The following is a 17964-nucleotide window of genomic DNA, read 5'->3' as shown; positions in this document are numbered from 1 at the left end:
GCAGAAAAATTCCCTCCCATGGATGTTTCAGCAGAAAGCGTTTGGATCCAGATCACTTGACCTCGTATGGCCATCTTCCACGCATTCGTGATGACACTGAACACGCTGAGCCAAACCCAGAGGCCCCTTAACTCAGGCAAAGCCTCCCACTGGCCCCAGTGGGTGGCTTGCCTGAGTAAAGACTGAGAAAGAAAACAACTCAGTCAAGTCTTTCACTTATTTCACTGGGAGCAGAGGGCACTCAACGCCTGCCAGGATTTGGCCCACTGAGTGTTTTAACGGAAGACGGGATCTAAGCTCACCCTGACGATAACTGAATCAGTTATTTAGGGTGCCTTCCATGAGCTTGATTTGCTAGGTTCAGGCACTGGGGATGCTGGGTGTGAGGGTCCCAACTTGGAGGTTTCAGTGTACAGAGGCGCATTCAAACCCCCTTTCCAGGTGTGGTTCATAGTGGAGGTTTCCACACACACATGCCTCCAGGTCTCAGGTTCAGATTTAGCCCAACGCGATACTTGGTAGTCACAAGTCACTCAGGGCACGTCTAGGGTGCAGATGGGAGTGCGCCTGCCAGCCTCGGTAGGCGAACATGTGCTCGCTCTGCTCCAGCTAGTGCACTAAAAACCAGTGTAAATGGCACGGTAAAGCAGCAATGAGTACAAGCTCATCTCAACCCCTGGGTCGCGATGCAACCAGCACACTACTGTTCTTAGCCCCTGCTAGCGTGAGCCCAGCTAGCACATCTGCCTCAGCTGGGAGGCTCGCTCCGGCGAGGTTGACCAGATGTCCTGATTTTATAGGGACAGTCCTGATATTCGGGGCTCTGTCTTATATAGGCGCCCATTACCCCCCACCCCGATTTTTCACACTCACTCTCTGGTCACCCTCAGGTGCATTTGAAAAAGCCGCCCAAGTGCTTAATAGTGCAAAATGGCCAGCACCAAAAAGTGAGGGTGCAAAGCCAGAAGCTGGTGTCCGGAAACACCAGTGTGGGTTTAGTTGCACACTGATGGTTTTGACCAAATATCACTTGGAAGTTTTGGGATTCATCTGAACAGAGTGAGAGGAAGCAGAGACGGGCCCAAAACGGCATCCCAACCCCCTACACGCTTTCAAGGGTTAGGAACCCACTTCTGAAGTTGGAGGCTCGGTCCCATCTCTCACAGGGCGGAAGTTGAATGGGACTCAGTAGGTCCACTCTCAAAGCCGGTGCCTTTACAAACCCCGGTGACAAATAAATGAGGCTGTTGCATCCCACTCCTGCTCCCAGCTTTGAAAGTGTCCCTCTGGTATCACTAAATAATTTGTTCAGATTGCCCTCCTCCTCCTCTTCCCCCCTGCAGCCTTCTTACCCAATGAGCCTTGAGAAACACACCTCCCCTACTCCATGACGACTAGGGACACCACACCCTCCCTTGGGAAAGCTGCACATCCCTGCCCGAAAAGGGAAGGGGAAGCCTAATGCAGGAACATGGTACAAGGCAGCCTCTGCCGACGTCTTCAGAGCAATAGCGCCAGGGCTGGGGAAGACTTTGAGGAAACGTGGGTTCACGTGGTGAAGCTTGGCTGAATGCACATTTGCAGCAAGGCGCTCTGAGCGACAAGCCCCCTGTTAGCCTCCGCTGGGACTTGAAGGCTCCTTCTCATACCTGATGGCCTGGCTTCCAGCCTCCACTCCTGCACTGCATGCAGCTTGTGGGAAGCTTAGCTGAAAGGCAAGGCAGCTGGGCTGTAAATCTAGGGTCATTCCAAGCCAGGGAGCTCCGCTCAGTTCATGGCAAAGCAAGAAAGTTTGCAGATCAAGTTGTAGCAACAAGGGTCTGACTTTCCCAGTGACTGTGACAACACTTGCATAGAGAAATGTATTTCTATGTAGGCTCAAGTGTGGGTTGGGGTCCTCGTGGGGGGGGGGGGGGGGATGTGTGTCTTCACAGAACAAGCCTCACTCCTCATCCTTTCCCCCAGGCTGCGAACGGCTCGTTGTCACAGCATGTCAGCATCCTCCATGCTGAAGCTGCTCCTGCGACTGCTGGCCTTGGAGGCCTCAGGGGACATGGCGGAGAACAAGGGGTCAGAAGCCAGAGGTAACATGGTGTCCTCCATCAGCATCAAGTCCAGCTCCTTCTTGGATAAAGAGGGGAAAGAGACATTGTGGCTGGGGTCCAGCTGGTCGCGGAACCCTCTGGAGCCATCGTCAAAGCTCAGGCCATGGGTAAAGTCCAGCTGGTAGGGAGACGGAGGTAGCAACGGCAGCTGTTGCTGCGTCTCCTGGTCTGGAGGTAGCTGGGGCTGCTGAGGCTCCATCGACCCGTCCTCTCCGGTCGCTTCTTGCTTCACGACCTGCTGAACTAGTTCTGCCACGTTCACGCCGGAGGGCGAGGCGGCAGGCAGCCCATGGAGGCGAGCCTGCATCTCCAACTCCTGTAGAACAGAGCACACAAACCAGGAGTCCTTACGAGGGGCACCAACAACACCATAACAGGGAGCAGGAGGGAGCCAAGATGGTCTCGCCCCACTAACTGCTCTGTGGGGAACCCTCCCCCAGCCTGAAAGCTGAACTGACACAATCCAGCAGCCAGAAACAATGGGTGAAAGGCACCATTGTCATGTTAAGGACCCTAGGGTTGACAAAGTGCAGACACTACAGGCCAAGACTGTCCGAAGCAACTGGTGATTTTGGGCCCCAAACTTGAGATGCCTTCAAGGGGCCTGATTTTCAGACAGGGCTGAGCACCTGCCCCTCTGAAAATCAGGACCGTTTCAGATGTCTTAAGTCAGGCACTTTTGACCACCTTGGCCCTGGCCGCCACCCACTCCAAGTACAGCAAATAAGACCCACGGCTCCCAGAACCCCTAACAGCATTTTTGTGGTTACTCCCACCTCTCCCCATGGCCACTAAGCATGGCTCATTTCAAATCCTCGAGCAGCTCCACCCCTTTCGAACATCCTTCTCAGGGGACTGAACTGGTGACAAGGCCAGATGGAAAAGGCAGACAGACAGACAGGGACCTTGGGAGAGGGGTGAAGAGATTCCAAGAGAGACAGCAGAAGAGAAAGATAGCAAACTACACAAAGAGAGGGGATGCCCAGGGAAATAAAGAAGGAGGAAGAGGCAAAGAAGAAAACAGCACTTCAAACTTTAATCCATAAAGTCCCCAGTCCCTGCCAGGTTTTCTATTTCGTAGGCTGAATTCCAGTGATCAGCGACCCAAGGATAAGGTGAGGCGGACATTGCAGGCTCAGTGCTTTAGTGCAAGCAGGCTGCTCGCTAACCTACATGAAATCCCTGGCTAAAGCTGGCGTCAGCATCCCTATCCAGGTAGCACCAGATACCATAAACCCTAGGTCAATCTTTCCAAACCTGGCGGCCTAGTGAGCCTCCTAAATCCACACTGAGGCTCCTAAAAACCTCTCTTTAGGTGCCCAGAGATGGATTTGGAGCCTGCCATTAGCAAATAGGTTTGAAAGTGTTAGCCCAAGTGCCACAGCCTGGGAAGCACAGGCCTCCCCACGGCAGGGACAGCTACAAACACAGCAAGCCTGGCTCCCACGCGAACGCCAAGAGTTGCAAGTATTCCTTGTTTTGAATGGAAGCACTCCCAAACTAGCTCGTCCCTGCGACTGGTGGGAACCGGTCAGCTGCAAGCGAAGGGCCTGATCTGCAAAGCAGCACTCACAAGTCAATGGAAATGGCCCAGGTGAGGAAGAGGGTAGGCAGGAGCAGGCCCCTAAAGGACCTGCATGTCTGCAATAAGTAAGCTGTGCAAACAGCATTGCTAGGGGCCCGATGCAAAGCCCACTGAAGTCAGTGGGAACCTAGCCAGTGACTTCACTAGCTTTGGCTCAGTGTGTGCATGGAGCATCTCAAAGGGGCAGAAACGAATCTCAGGTGATGCCAGTGTGAGTCTGGACGGACTCCATTTAGGTCAATGAAGAGGCTCTAATTTCACAGCCTTAAGGGAGAACAGAATCTTGCCCAGACCCCCTGTGAAGGGGCAGGAACAAGATTTGAGCCCCTAAAGGTGTTTTAAGGTACGTCTACACCAAGAAAAAAACCCAAAACCTGTGGCACCTAGTCTCAGAGTCCGGGTCAACGGCATCAGACTCACGGAGCTAAAGATAGCAGTGTAGGTCAGGCTGGAGCCTGCCCTCCAATGCCCTTTCCCGCAGAGGGTTTCAGAGCACAAGACTGCATGGCTACACTGCAATTTTTAGCATGCAGCTCTAGCCACGTGAGCCAAGTCAACTGACCCAGGTGACCCACGGCCGTGTCATGGGTCTCTTATTACAGTGTGGATGCATCCTCGGGCTGGGTTAGAATGGAGGGACAGGGGGAAGATGGGAACCCACCTGGATACGGATCAATAACTGCTTATTCGTCATTTCCAGACGCCGAGAGTGATTCTCCAGATCCCGCGACCTCTGCAGGTCCTTCTGCATCCTCCTGATGTAATCAACCGAGGCCTTCAGGATCGTCCCTTTGTTCCAGCGAACATCTCTAGGGTACAACATGGGAGAAGTCATTACAATCTGTGCTGTTAGCTCCTTCTAACCAACTCCAAGGCCCAGACAAGTTCTAATGAGCACTGCTGTACTGAAATGCCTCTCTGCAAATGTAATGCCCTGAATTACCTCCTGGACACACTCATGTAGGGAATGGCACTGGCCTGGGTCAATACACACACGCCATTATCCCAGCCTTTGAAAACACCAAGCACCAGACTCCTAGGGAATCCGATGTGGGACCAGACACTGACACCCGACCGGCCAGTATCAAAGCAGTTGCCCAGCTGGAAGATCAGATGAAGGAATGAGAATTTTCAATGTGTGAAACAGAATCTGGCTCAGCACTGGAACAACCTGTTACTAGGAAACAGCAGACAATCATCTACATCTAGTCCATCCCTGGCCAGAGCAGGCTTGATCTCCACAGTAAATTCTCAGGTGCCTTGTCCAGTCAAGTTTTACAGGTCAAACAACGGGACTCCCACTGTTTCTCTGGGACGAACACTCAACAGTTGCAATTAGGAAGTTTTCTCCTGATCTACAGAATAAGGTTCATCCCCCAGGGCCACACCATTTGGACCATCCTTAACAATTCCTCTGCCACGCACCATCAAATCCACGTGGGATATCTAAGACAAGGCAACTTGTACTGCTTGCAGAGATACTTACAGATCATTGGCTTTTGGGATCAACATTCCAAGTTCTTTGATGCGATCGTTGATGTTAAACCTTCGTCTTCTCTCAACTAAAGAGAGGGAAGGGAAAGAGAGAGTTGGAAACTGACCCACGTTTAGGAATTTGGGACCAGCCTCAACTCTCTGCAGCCTGTACCACTCTCAGCCCCCACTGTCCCCAGCCTGGATTATGGAAATCACCAAGTTCCCCAGAGAGATTCTCATCCCTTGTTCTCCTAACCCAGCTTTGGACCGAGGGACTAGGAGAGCCATTCAGAAGCTGGCCTGTCCTTGTCACCCAAACATGCATCCTTCAATTCTTGAGGACTGCAGTTTACATGTGATCGACTTCACAGGCACAGGGCAGTCGGAGGTGGGGTGGCAAAGGTCTAGATGGGGAAACATTCAGTGGGCAAGGGACAGTTTAGAGAGGAGGGTGGGTTGCAAGAGGTGTTGGGAAAGGTGGGGTAGTGTAGAGCCACATTGGATGGGAGAGAAGTGGTTGAGGGTAGCTTGCGGTGTCATAGGAGGTACTGGGTATGACAAGGGGGCTCGGAGGTGGGGTGGGAGAGACTTAGGATGCTATTTAGTATGGGAAGTTATTGAAACCAAGAGCTTAGCACTATTCAAACAAAGGATGAGACATTTTGATGGAGAAAGAGAACATTAGAGTTACATTAGACATGGTACCAATATCTACGGGATACAAACCCCCATATTTCAGGCCGCAAGCCAGTGGTGAGGGCCTGACAGTGCTCATGAAGAAACTTCCCCCTGAACAGGTTATCCCATAACTGTCCAGAAGATACTGTCTGATCTTACTTCGATTGTAAGACCTTTGTGGCAAGAACTGTCTCTTTGTTCTGTATGTACAGCCCCTAGCACAATGGGGGCTTGGTCCATGACTAGGGACCTGAGGCACTACTGCAATAAAAATAAAATAATCACAATAATGAGGTTTCTTGTACTTTCCTCTGAAGCATCTGGGACTGGCCATTGTCAGCCAGGATACTGGGTTAGGTGGAGCCCTGCTCGGAGATGCTGTGGGGATCCCTGTATGCCATGCACAAGAGGTGCGAGGTGGAATGGGCTGTTCAGACAGATGAGCAGGACGAAGGCAGAGTGAAAGGGAAACCAGCGATACAGACAGAGGTGCCTCCAGGAAAAGAATGGGGGTTGGGCTGAAGGGAACTAGGGCAGGAGACCCAGGCGTACAGCTAGAATGAACCATCCACTCACTCAGGTTGTGATTGTCCTTCTTCTGACGCTCTTTAGCCAAGGCACGACTCTCGGCATCTACAAGAAAGACCCAAGAGGTCACACCACGCTTGTTACAAAGCTGTGTTTTCTCCCCACCTCTCCCAGCATCACTCAGTACGTAACGTCAAACAGAGTGGGCAGGATTCTGTTTGACCCGCACCCCGCGTAACCCTCGCTACCATCAGTGGCACGAGCATTGACGCAGGATTTGGCCCGACCTGACAGACATGGACACACACATAAGCTGCAGTCAGAACTCACATGCGTTACCTGTCAGGTCTCTCTTCTGAGTGAGGTCGGCAGGGCATGAACTGCTGGTGACAGCCACCAGGGAGGCCGTCAGCTGGGGGTCACCACTATATACATTCATGTGACTGCTGGACATTGGAAGCTGAAAAACAAGGGAGCACATGATTAGTATGGTTCTCATCCAGGAGGAGGAGGAGCGGGAGATGGGATCAGGGAGCTAGAAAGCTGGCTCAGGGCTGGCTCTCCGGTAAGATTCCAAATCACAAGGCCTGGCATGAAGGGTACCACAATCTAGGGGCTGAGCATGCAACTGGGAGCTGGAAACTGCTGGTTTCTACTCCCCTGCTCTGCCACTGACTCTCTGTGGGACCTTAGGTGAGTCACTTCACCCCTCTGTGCCTCGGTTTCCCTATGTGCAAAATGAGGACAAGGCTACTGACCTAATTCACGAGGGGCAGGGCAGTGATGGCTTGGACACTGAATCCATCAAGCTGAGATTTTCTAAGGGAGGAATTGACTTTCACTGGGCGCTAGGCTCTAACTCCTAGCTCTAACTCTAAGCCCCACTGAAAATCCCAGCTATGAACATTGACAAAGCGCTAAGTAGCCCCATTGCCGCATGATACGTTCTCACGGTGGGACGCTAAGTGATGGAAAGGGAGGAGGGTGTTAAAAATCAATCAATCAATCTTCACCTTGCTATGGTGCCTTCCATCCAGTGACAGAATCTCAAAGCACAATCAAGAAAGCCTCACCATGCACCCTGGGAGTTAGATATCCTTAGCCCTATTTTACAAATGGCAACACTGAGAGGTAAATGGACTCGCTCATGGACATGCAGTGGCTGAATCAAGAACTGAAACCAAGACTCCCAATTCCCCTGCTCTAACCACCAAAATGCAATCCTCACAGTCAGGCCAAAAGTTCAAGTGATAGCAGCCTGTGCTTGGAGTTCAGGCCTCAAACCCTGCTGAGTTTGCACAATGGGGGACAGTCACGGATCTCTTATGCCCTCCCAGCCCTTTGGGGCTCATTTAAAAGCAGAAGCCTAAGGAAAGGGCTCGTGGAGTCTCATAGCAGTCAGTCGTGCTATTGCACTGCTTTCCCCTCCTCCAGCCCACACACAGCAATGCCAACCCGACGTTTACAGTCTCTAGGTCAGGCTGCAGCCAGCTCAGACTAGCACTGGCTGCTGACTTACTAGGCAATAATAATCACTACAACTCTAGGGGCTGGGCAGGGGGAGAGAGGCTCAGCCAGTTTGTACACACCATGACGCATGATTTCCCACTGCCTGCCAGGTGCTGGGCTGACACGGAGAGCGTGCAGCAAAATCCCAGGTTGCAGCCTTGACAGTCAGTAGCAACAATCAATGCAGGGACACCCCAGTTGCTAGCTTCTCAGTTCCAGCCGAACTCTGCTCAGGGCAGGAATTGAGGGGGCAGGTGGTAAAGGTGGCTTCATGCCTCCAGTGAGCCTCCCTATATTTTGAGACCAGCCAAAAGCCTGTCTGACCCCCAGTGTGAGTTAGAGCAGCCTCAGTAGCTGCTCTAGCTTACACTCTGCTCCCCACAGCCCTGAGGCTAGACCGCACTAGCGTACAGCGGTTACCCTGGCTCTCGGCCATCAATGGAAGGGGCGGAGAGCCATGGACAATCCAGCCCAGAGGGTATGGGTAGAACAGTCACCACTCTCCCTGCAGCTACCCTTTGCTGGAAGAGCTCAGTCTCCCCATACCCTCGAGCACATATACTCTAATAGTTCCCTGGCCAGCACATGTCAGATGCAGGCTCCTCCCCTCCCTCCACAGTCAGGATAACAGGCCAGAAGTCAATCAGAGACACTCACGGTGTTGGGCATGTGCATTTCCGGGTTAATATAGCCCAAAACATCATCCAGACGCATGATGTCATCAATGACCTCGTCTATCTGGAAGAGAAAGTTGCATTCTGACAAAGCACACGGCTGGAGATGCAGGGTCACTGGGCAAAAACAAGACAGCTGAGGGTTTCCTCAGTTCCATGGTTTCATTTTTGATGCTATGAGCTGCCTTGTCCATGAAATGCGCTACATCTAGCTAAATATTTATATCCTATGTCCCACCGTGCCTCCTGCTGGGAAATCCCAGCTCTCCGCTCTGCTCCTTATAGCGCCTCCTGCTGAGAGAAGCCAGGACTGGAGAGACCCTGATCACATGCCACTTTTAAATCCTTCACTTCCTCTCCCCTATTCGATCCTGCTGCTCTATAAAGCCAAGCAATTTCCTTACCTCCCTCTCTGGGTTGGAGCTGATGTTGAGCATGGCCATGGGGCTGTTGGGAGCGCTGTTGCCAGCTGAAGAGGACATGACATGGCCGGGCCGGACGCCCGGAGAGGCAGCCGGGGGAGGCTTTGGAGAGTGCCGGACGGGGCTGATGTGAGAAGCAAACTTGTTCCCGTAGGTTTCAGAGATATACTCCTGGACCTTCTTGTCCCGTGACTTCTGCAGATGATACGTGGTGGGGTTCTCCAGGTACGACTGAACCTAAAAATCCACACACCCCCCAGGCAGGGAAAAACTATTAGAGCTCTCAACACGACCAAGACTCTCCCCCCCCCACGTCCCCCCGCACTCCCCAAGGAGAGAAGGAAACAAACTAATCTGCACTGTACCTTTAAGACCTCTCCCGGCACGGACGGCGCAGGCTGGAATTGGACTGGAGTGTTGATGGCAGGCGTGGGGGCCAGCGGCATCTGCTGCTGCATGTAATGCATCACCGCCTGCTGCTGCAGCCGCTCCCTCTGCTCCTCCTGCTGCGCTTGCTCCCGCATAAGCTGCATCCGCAGGCCGATGCGCGACGCCATGGCGCTCGTGTGGGGCGGGTCACAGCTTCTCCTGAGAGAAACGGGATGGGTTGGACCATAGCAAAGGCTGCAACAGGATTAAGTCAAGCCCGAGGGCCCCGGCTCTAATGGCAGCACTCTTGGGGAGTGCCTGCCACCTCGCTACCTCAATATGCTTCATGTGGGGAGGGTCAGCAATGTTATCCCCATTTTACAGATGGGGAAACGGAGGCACAGGGTGGCAAAGGGGCTTGCCCGTGGCCACACAGAGTATTTTCTCTGTATGACAGCTGCATCCACAGCCAAATGACCTCTACCACCAGGGGCCTCCCAGCCAATATCAGGGCCCCAGCATGCCGTAAGGATGGCAAGACCAGTCCTACCAAGGCAGCACCAGCTTGTGATTATTTCCTGGGCGATCACTCTAAAAAGCATGATATAAGGGTTAACTATGAGGCGATTAGGTACCGTACGTACATGTAATGAAGTCCCTTCCCGGAAGAGCTTACAATCGAAATACAGGAGGCAAAGAAAGGATTATTATCCCTGCTTTATACCTGGGGAACTGCAGCACAGAAAGGCTGAGTGACCTGCAGGCAGCCTGTGGTAGTGCAGAGGACTGAAGCGTGGGAAGTCAGTTCTCTAACCAGTATGTCAAACTGCCTCCCCCAGTCAGGAAAAGAGCCTCTGACTCCCAGTCAACACGGAGCAGAACAGGGCTTTGATCTTTGGGCCCCACCACAAAAACAGCCACAGCAATAAACCAACCCCAAAAGAAGGATACACAAAAAAGCCATCAACTGTTTCCCATGACAGCTTCAAAGACTTCATCTTTCCACCTTCAGCCACTGATCTGGAATGACCCACTGCAGGCACTCGGAAAAAATAATCATCCCTAGCTCTTATCTGGCACTTTTCATCGGAGAGCTCAAAGCACTTTATAAAGGAGGTCACTGAACAGATGGGAAAACTGAGGCACTGGGCAAGGATGAGACTTTGCCCAAACTCACCCAGCAGGCCAGTGGTAGAGTTGGAAATAGAACCAAGTCTCCCGAGTCCTCGTCCAGTCCTCTAGTCACTAGGCCATGCTGCACTCTCCCCATTCATTGAGCCAAACCCCTTTCCCAGGCATGCTGCCATATCAAGGGACCAAAGGCACAACCCTCTGTTAGGGAAGGGGGGAAGATGAGTTTCCAGTGATTCAGGCCTGATGTTCTCCACCCCACAGACCTCAGTAGGCCATCTTCTGCTGAGGGACTGGAAATTCAGCCAAGATTTTCAAAAATAGGGGGTCTAAAATGGGGTGCCCTGGTTGATATTTTGGCACCTAGATAAGCAAGGCCTGATTTTCAGAAATGCCAGGTACCAGAAGGTCCTGTGGGCATAGCAGTTGCACACAGCCATGTATCTAATTGAAGCCAAGGAGCCTCAGTTCAGGCCCCTCCATTTCTTTTCAATCTTCGCCTTCGTCTCTCTGGTCCCGCTGTGCCTGGACTAGCTGCTGTCCCTGCTCTGGGAGAGGAAATGATTCAGGTCTGGACCCTGCCTGTACTCGGATGCCAGGCTCTTTCATGACAAACTTGCTCTGCCTTGCTGTCAAACCAGGGCCAGTTGGCAGAAGGAGAGAGAGCTCCTAAATCAGTGCCAGAGCCCGATAAGAGGGAGAGAAAGCAGGTGGGTGAGGAAAACCAGCAATGCATGGAATCCGTGCAGTGAGGCGAATCCAGACCCCAGCGCTCACTGACCTTTATGTGCTGGTTTCTCCTAGAAGCTGGAAATCGATGCCCTGGATTGAGGCACTTCCCAGCTCTGAGACAAGGGACCAGTCAGGGTTCCAGATATTCTGCCACCCACCCAGACCCCAGACTGCCTCTTATTTCCATGGAGAGCTTCCAGGTGATGTCTCTATTGCTACAAGAGAAACCCAAGGGCCAGGAACACAGCTGTGGACAGAGATGGGAGCACAAAGGGAAAGACAAGAGAATAGGCCAGACAGAGAAGAAAGAGGGTAATAGCCAGTTAGTTATTCCTGGATTTCAAGGGAAATCCCACTGATGTGCTGCTGGTGGGAGCCAAAAGAAAGATCTGTGAAGAGAAAGAACATGTAAAAAAAAAAAAAAAAAAAAAAAGAGAGACAGCCAGAGAGAGAAAGAGGAAGAAAGAAAAGAGCCTTGCACAGGAAGTGGAATGACACGGTTTAACTGTCTCTTAACTTACCTAGCATGACCCACACCCAGTCTCCCTTGTCCCCTAAACCTAGAGGTGCTCCCCATAGCCTGGTGATGGGGAGACTGTCAGGAGTCATTAAACCCAAAGCCAGAGTGAAACCTTAACTCTCGAACAATGCAAACAATGCCCCTTCTGTCCCACGAGCCTGCACGCAAGAGTCTGGAGGCGAGAGAAGCAGCACGAGGCGACGGAGAGCGACGCAGCCAGACACAGACAGGGCTCTTGTTTGTCCATACAAAGGGGATGGGAGCCCATTCAGGTGCAGTGAAGCAGCGCTAAAGAAGCCTGCAGAGACGAGGGGGCTCCAGAGGGAGCCGCCCTACCTGGGACATACTGTTTCTAAAGTACTGAGTGTTACGGACTCATCCATCCTGCGAGGCAGGTACAGCTCAGTGTCATGATGCACCTTTTTACAGATGGGGACAGGGAGTCAGTGCGAATAGAACCCAGGAGTCCTGACTTGTGACCGTCTGCTCTATCCCCTAGACAAGTGTTGCCCAAATGATGGGTCGCAGGAAGGTTCTAAGTGGGTCACCACATCTAGGGCCGGATTAACCCATCACGGGTCCTTTGCCTAAGCAAAACACACACTTCCCCTGGCCCGAGGCAGAAGGGAGTTCCTGCAGGGGTGGGGTGAGCCCATCATGAGCTCAGAGCTGGGCCCAGCCCTGCGGGATAGGAGCTGCTTGGTCAGTGCAGGCAAGGCTCACGGGGGTTAGGGTTGCAGTGCCGGGGCAGAGGGTGCATATACGTAATGGTGGGTCGCAAAAATAAATAAGACAAAATGCAGTTGGCGATTCACCTTAGGAAAAGATTTGGGAACCACCCGCCCATGCAGGCTGTGGAACTGAACCCAGGGGTCTTGACTTCTGGTCCACTACTCTAATTGCTAGCTCACACTGGGATAGCCCATCATCCGTAACTTGGGGAAGATGGCGGGTGGTTCAAAGCAGAATTTTTTCTCCAGACTGCTGTGTCTGAAGACATGTGGGGGGGAAGGAGAGATATTCGAGATGAAGAAGGCAGGAGGTACACAATTCAGCAGCAGGAGCAGTGAATCTGGCAATGCGGGGAAGGGATGTTTCCTTGTATATTTAGGGAACTGAGAGTGATCAGGGGGACCGGGGTACCTTTCCCACTCAGTCAAGACATGCCACTCCCATGAATTGTGACACTACAAAGTGTCCTACAGAGGTCAATCCAGAGCAGAAAAGTGCAGCAGGGGGAGAGGACTTGTCTAACTCCCATCCCGCACAGTCCTGTTAGCGATTCACTTCTGACCCTTGCCTCTCTCTCTTCTCCAAGGTTTGCACACTCAAACACCTGGGAACCCATGATGTTGATAAACAAGGAAGCAAGAGGAAGGATGATCTTGTGTTTAAGGCACAAGCTTCAGAACCAGGACTCCTGAGCTCCATCCGTGGCTTTCGGACCATGAGCAAGTCCCCTAAGTTCTCTGCGTCTCAGTCTCCCTGTTTGCAAAGCGAGGCTACTGCTACCTATCTGATGTGGAAGGTGTGGGGTACATGGAGACACTGTCTGAACAGGTGTATTGTTTTTAAATACCGTATCTTTGCTCCCCAATACATACACACATGCACACACAGACACAAACCAATCAACAGCTCTGGATAATAATCCAGTCCAGAGGCCCAGACAATGACTTACATTTACTGAGTGTTTTTTCATCCAGAAAGGTCCCAAAGCATTTTAATATTCTAGTGGGTGGGATCACGTCAAAACTGGGCTCAGGATGGAAACTGCCTCATCCCTTTCGCTACAGAGCTGCTGCTGTATTAGCAATCAATTCTCACACCACTAAAATGCAGTCACCTCTGAGGCAAAATACAGGGTGCCGTTTAAGTATGCCCAATAACAGCACTGCGTTTGGGAGAAAATGGGTCCAGTGAAAACTGCAAAGAGTATTCGTGGAGGCAGGATGCAATTAGCTCAAAGGGAATTTGTCCAGGAGACCTGCGCTAACATCACAACGCTTGCAAAAAGAGCCATGCATGCCCCAGGGGCGATAGGGCACTGGACTACAAATCAAGAGACAGTGGGACATTCTCAGCGATGTCAAGGCCCTTCTGTGCTACTCTGCCAGCATAAAGGGGCTTTAAGTGTGTGGAAAGGGCCCCTGAGAAAAGACACTGCACGCCCAAGTGTGAGTTAGTGAAAGGGGCTCCATATGGCGGACCCTGCTCCCAGCCCCTGGCATGGGGGTCAGAGGCATGGGCCGAGTGTACTGTGCTATAATTATTCTTTGCTTCCCGTGGTCTGTATGGGACTGGGCAGGTCCGTGCACGGTTCCAGAACCCAGGCAGCCCAGAAGTGGCTTAAACCCCCCTTCCCTCCAGCATGAAAATGGAGTAACTGAGAATCAAGCTCTAGGGCCTGGGCCTGGCACAGCCACTGACTTATGGTGTGACCTCAGCCAGGCAAGTCACAGCCCCACTTCGTGCCTCAGTGTCCCCCACTGGTAAAATAGGAACAATGATACTTACTCACTGTTATAAGAAACCCGAGATCTATGGGGGAAGAGAGAGATGCGTCATCATCTATCCTTGGCTCTTATATGGCCCTCAGCGGGGCAGTATCTGAGCACCTCAGAATATTTTTTTTAAAAGCATTTCTCCTCACAACCCTCCGTGAGGCAGGGCAGTGCAGATGGGTAAACTGAAGCACAGAGATGCTAGCTGACTTGCCCAAACTCTCACCGGAGTTTCTTGTGGCAGAGGAGAAAACAGAACCCAGGTCTCCCAAGTCCCAGTTCAGTACCCTAACCACTGGGCCATCCTCCCTCTCTCATGACCTACAGGTGGGCAGGGCCTGAGTCTTCCATATCAGGCAAAAGACACAGGCCAAGAGTTTCAGAAGCGCAATGGCTCTCAACCTTTCCATACTACTGTAACCATTTCAGAAGTCTGCTTGGTCTTGCGTACCCCCAAGTTTCACCCCACTTAAAAATTACTTGCTTACAAAATCAGACATAAAAATACAAAAAGGGTCACAGCACGCTAGTGCTGAAAAATTACTTATTCTTATTTTTACCATGTAGTTATAAAACAAAATCGACTGGAATATAAATATTGTACTTACATTGCAGTGTGTAGTATACAGAGCAGTATAAACGAGTCATTGTCTGTATGAAATTTTAGCTTGTACTGACTTCGCTAGTGCTTTTTATGTAGCCTGTTGTAAAACTAGGCAAATATCTAGATGAATTGGTGTACCCCCTGGAGGACCTCTGCCTACCTCTGGTTGAGAACCAGCACTAGAGGTTTGGGGGGCCCCAACTTGAGACCTCTTAAAGGGACCCGATTATCAGACAGCGCTGAAACCCCTCTGCCCCTTTACAGTGTCTCTAACTAGGCATCCAAAAGCACAACTCACTTTGAAAAATCGAGGCCAAGGTCCATAGGGAAAAAAAATTGCACCAGCTAGTAGCTTATTTGGTCTTTTTTCCATTCATTCCAGGGCACAACCTGTGCCAGCTTGATACCAATTTTTAAAGAGGGTAAAGACCCGATACCAATTTTTAAACAAAGAACAATGAGGGTAAAGACCCTCTTAGTAAGTTAACTCACATCCTCTACCAAAAGGATGGAGGAAATATTTAAAGGGGAAACATAGAAGCCAAACAACCCGGGTTTACTTAGGAATAAATGTAGCCAGACAAACTTGAAGGGTTTTTCTATTTAAACAAAATACATATCGTTAGACAGAAGAGATGTGGTGGATACAATATATCTGGATTTCAATGAGGCATCTGATACACAGTGCCACGCAATATCCTAAGGGGGAAATTAAATCAAGCTGGCTTGGACAGAAATACGATTACATGGATCAAAAGCTGGCTATTGAACGGCAAGAGGAAGGTAATTAATTATACGTGGTGGCTCATCTCACTGGGAGGGGGAGTGGTGAGAGGTGCCCATGGGGTCCCACTGGGAGGGGTATTAAGTGTCATTTTGGTTAGATGACTTTTGCAAACTAGCTAGAAGACACAGCAGAGGACACGGTGAAATGTGTAAGATGATGCTAAGCCTTGAGGCGAAGGAGAGTCAAGGGAAGTGCAGAAATAAACGCCACAGGAATGGAGAGATGATAGAGTGGCCTGGAACTAATAAAATGAGGCTGACTGTGGACACGTCCCAGCTAATGCAAGTGACGAGTAATAATCATAAACATCAAGTGTCCAGTGGGAGGAAAAGCCTTATAAAGCAGCAATGACAACAAATCGTATGCGCCCATCTTGGAGGCACCCAAAAGCACTTTGTAAACGGTCTTGAAATTGCTTCTCTATTAAACAGCAGCTGTTTAAAAGCCACTCCGCAACTCTACACAGCCAGGAGACCAAGTGAAAATGAAACCCTGAACTGGAGAAGCACATTTCATGAATATACCCGGGGCACGCTTTGGCAGTGAAGCAGTTAATAATCCCTTCCACTGAGGACAGAGTGGCTTGGGGAGGCTGAATGGAGAACAGCTGTGCAGGTGAGGGATTTCAAATCCAGCCCTTGTGAAGCTGCTTGCTCAACTTTGTGATGAGAATAGGTCTTGGTCCATTTCCTTGCAGACCGGTATCCACAGCACAGAACCCCCCAGCACTCGCTAGCAGCAACCAGGCCAAGGACTGCCTGGACCAGAGAGGCCCAACTCCCTTCTCACGTGCACAGGTGGTCCCCTTGTGTCAGGGAATAGGAGGAGTTAGAGCTGCCATGGGAGGCTCTGAATTTGCATCCCCAGCTCATGTCCAAGGCCAGCAGGGGCTGGAAGTGCCCAAAGAGGGGGAAGCTGTAGGGACAAACCTAGAGATGAGCAGGATGGGAGAGGGAGGAGTAGGAAATGAAAGCACAGAACGGCTCTCAGCCTAGGGCATTGAGTAAGCTCTGCTTCCGCTCCAGGATGAGTCTGCCTCTCTCTGCCGAAACAGAGGCCCGGTCCTACAGGATGCCGGTAGCCCACTCTGGGCCCTTCAGAGTCAGAACAGGCTATCTACTGGGGAGGAGGGGGTCATGTGATGTGCGCCGAGCCATGACCACCCATCTCAAATTACAACACAGGCTTGTCCCTGACAGTCACTGTAAACCAGAACCTGCTTCCCTTCCTGCCCCAGGCAGAGGCTGTATGTCGCTGCAGCCCGGAGTCCACACTCCCGCGGGAGCAGATCCAGGCAGTGCAGACAGAATGATGGCATCCGTCCCCCATGCCCAGCAACGTGGCCATCCATCCAGTCCAGACCCTGCTTTCAGCGACGCTGATGTAAATGTGGAACAGCTGCGCTGACTTCAGTGGAGTTACTCCAGATTCATGGCATCGCGACAGAGCACAATGCGGCCCCTCTCCATCCAGGGTCTCACATGGCCCCTTCGTCGCCATAGTATCAGAGCCCCCAGCAACGTTTGCCTCCTCACACTGCCACGTGATGCCCAAGGGAGCCGCTCTTCCTGACTCCAGGTTTCTGGTCAGGTTTGCATTTCTCCCTCCTTGCTGACGCAACCAAGAGATGAAAGAGAGAGAGGACATGGGGGGGAGGGGGGGGGATGAACTCTGTCAAGTGCCGAGTGCCTTTACATCCCTTTGGGGGGCTGAGGGTACTCAGTGCCTTTCAGGATCCAGCTTGGGATTGCCATGAAAGCATCTGAAATATCGGCAGATCAAAGACAACCGGAAGCACTGGGGAGTCTACACAGAAACATGCACCGGCACAGGGGATCAATGCACAGATTAGCAGGTAGCACGGAGGTTGCCTCACACCACTGTAAAATATGCTAGGGGACAGGAAAACCATCCATTGCGTATCTTGACTGAGAACCTTATTTACATGCTGGAATAGCCTGGAGTCAGCCATCAATGCCTAGCAGTCGGTGTAGCTGGGCCAGGGCTGACCCCTATGCTTAGGCAAGTCATGCCTTCAACGTTGTTCATAAGAATGCTGTAGCTTGGCATGACTGGATTGCATACGCCAAGTAAATAAACAGAGTTTAAGCCCAGAAGAGACCACCAGATCCACCAGTCTGACCTCCTGCATATCACAGGCCATCCCCCTTGCCCCCCCAAGTTCAAGCTGGGGTTTGCATCTAGTGAGCTAACCGGGTATCGATCTTGATTAGCTCAGGGGGTGCAAACTCCTGCATATCCATCTTGACACCTAAGAGGTCACCATCATTGTTCATTATTTCTATGCCAGTAGCACCTAGAGGCCCTATACTAAGGTCA

The 17964-nt window shown here is 51.5% G+C and overlaps 1 protein-coding gene across 2 annotated transcripts in view; it reads right to left on the bottom strand.

Annotated features, from left to right (window-relative positions):
* Positions 1–1915: 1915 nt before the first annotated feature.
* The window catches only part of TFEB (transcription factor EB), a 45960-nt gene continuing 29911 nt past the window's right edge, over positions 1916–17964 (bottom strand). The window contains exons 2-9 of one of the 2 annotated variants that reach the window (XM_074936456.1): positions 9343–9565; positions 8960–9214; positions 8539–8619; positions 6703–6832; positions 6421–6477; positions 5177–5252; positions 4352–4499; positions 1916–2421 (exon numbers count right to left, since the gene is read on the bottom strand). In XM_074936456.1, the coding sequence (XP_074792557.1) occupies positions 1984–2421; positions 4352–4499; positions 5177–5252; positions 6421–6477; positions 6703–6832; positions 8539–8619; positions 8960–9214; positions 9343–9534 (1377 nt within the window). In that variant the 5' untranslated portion in view covers positions 9535–9565 and the 3' untranslated portion in view covers positions 1916–1983. The remainder of the gene's footprint in view (positions 2422–4351; positions 4500–5176; positions 5253–6420; positions 6478–6702; positions 6833–8538; positions 8620–8959; positions 9215–9342; positions 9566–17964) is intronic. The other variant, XM_074936457.1, reaches the window with a different exon arrangement.

Source organism: Natator depressus, chromosome 21, assembly GCF_965152275.1.
Source record: "Natator depressus isolate rNatDep1 chromosome 21, rNatDep2.hap1, whole genome shotgun sequence".
In the NCBI taxonomy this organism is placed as follows: Eukaryota; Metazoa; Chordata; order Testudines; family Cheloniidae; genus Natator; species Natator depressus.
The sequence above is the reverse complement of the archived record's forward strand: the minus strand, read 5'-3'. Positions and strand labels throughout refer to the sequence as shown.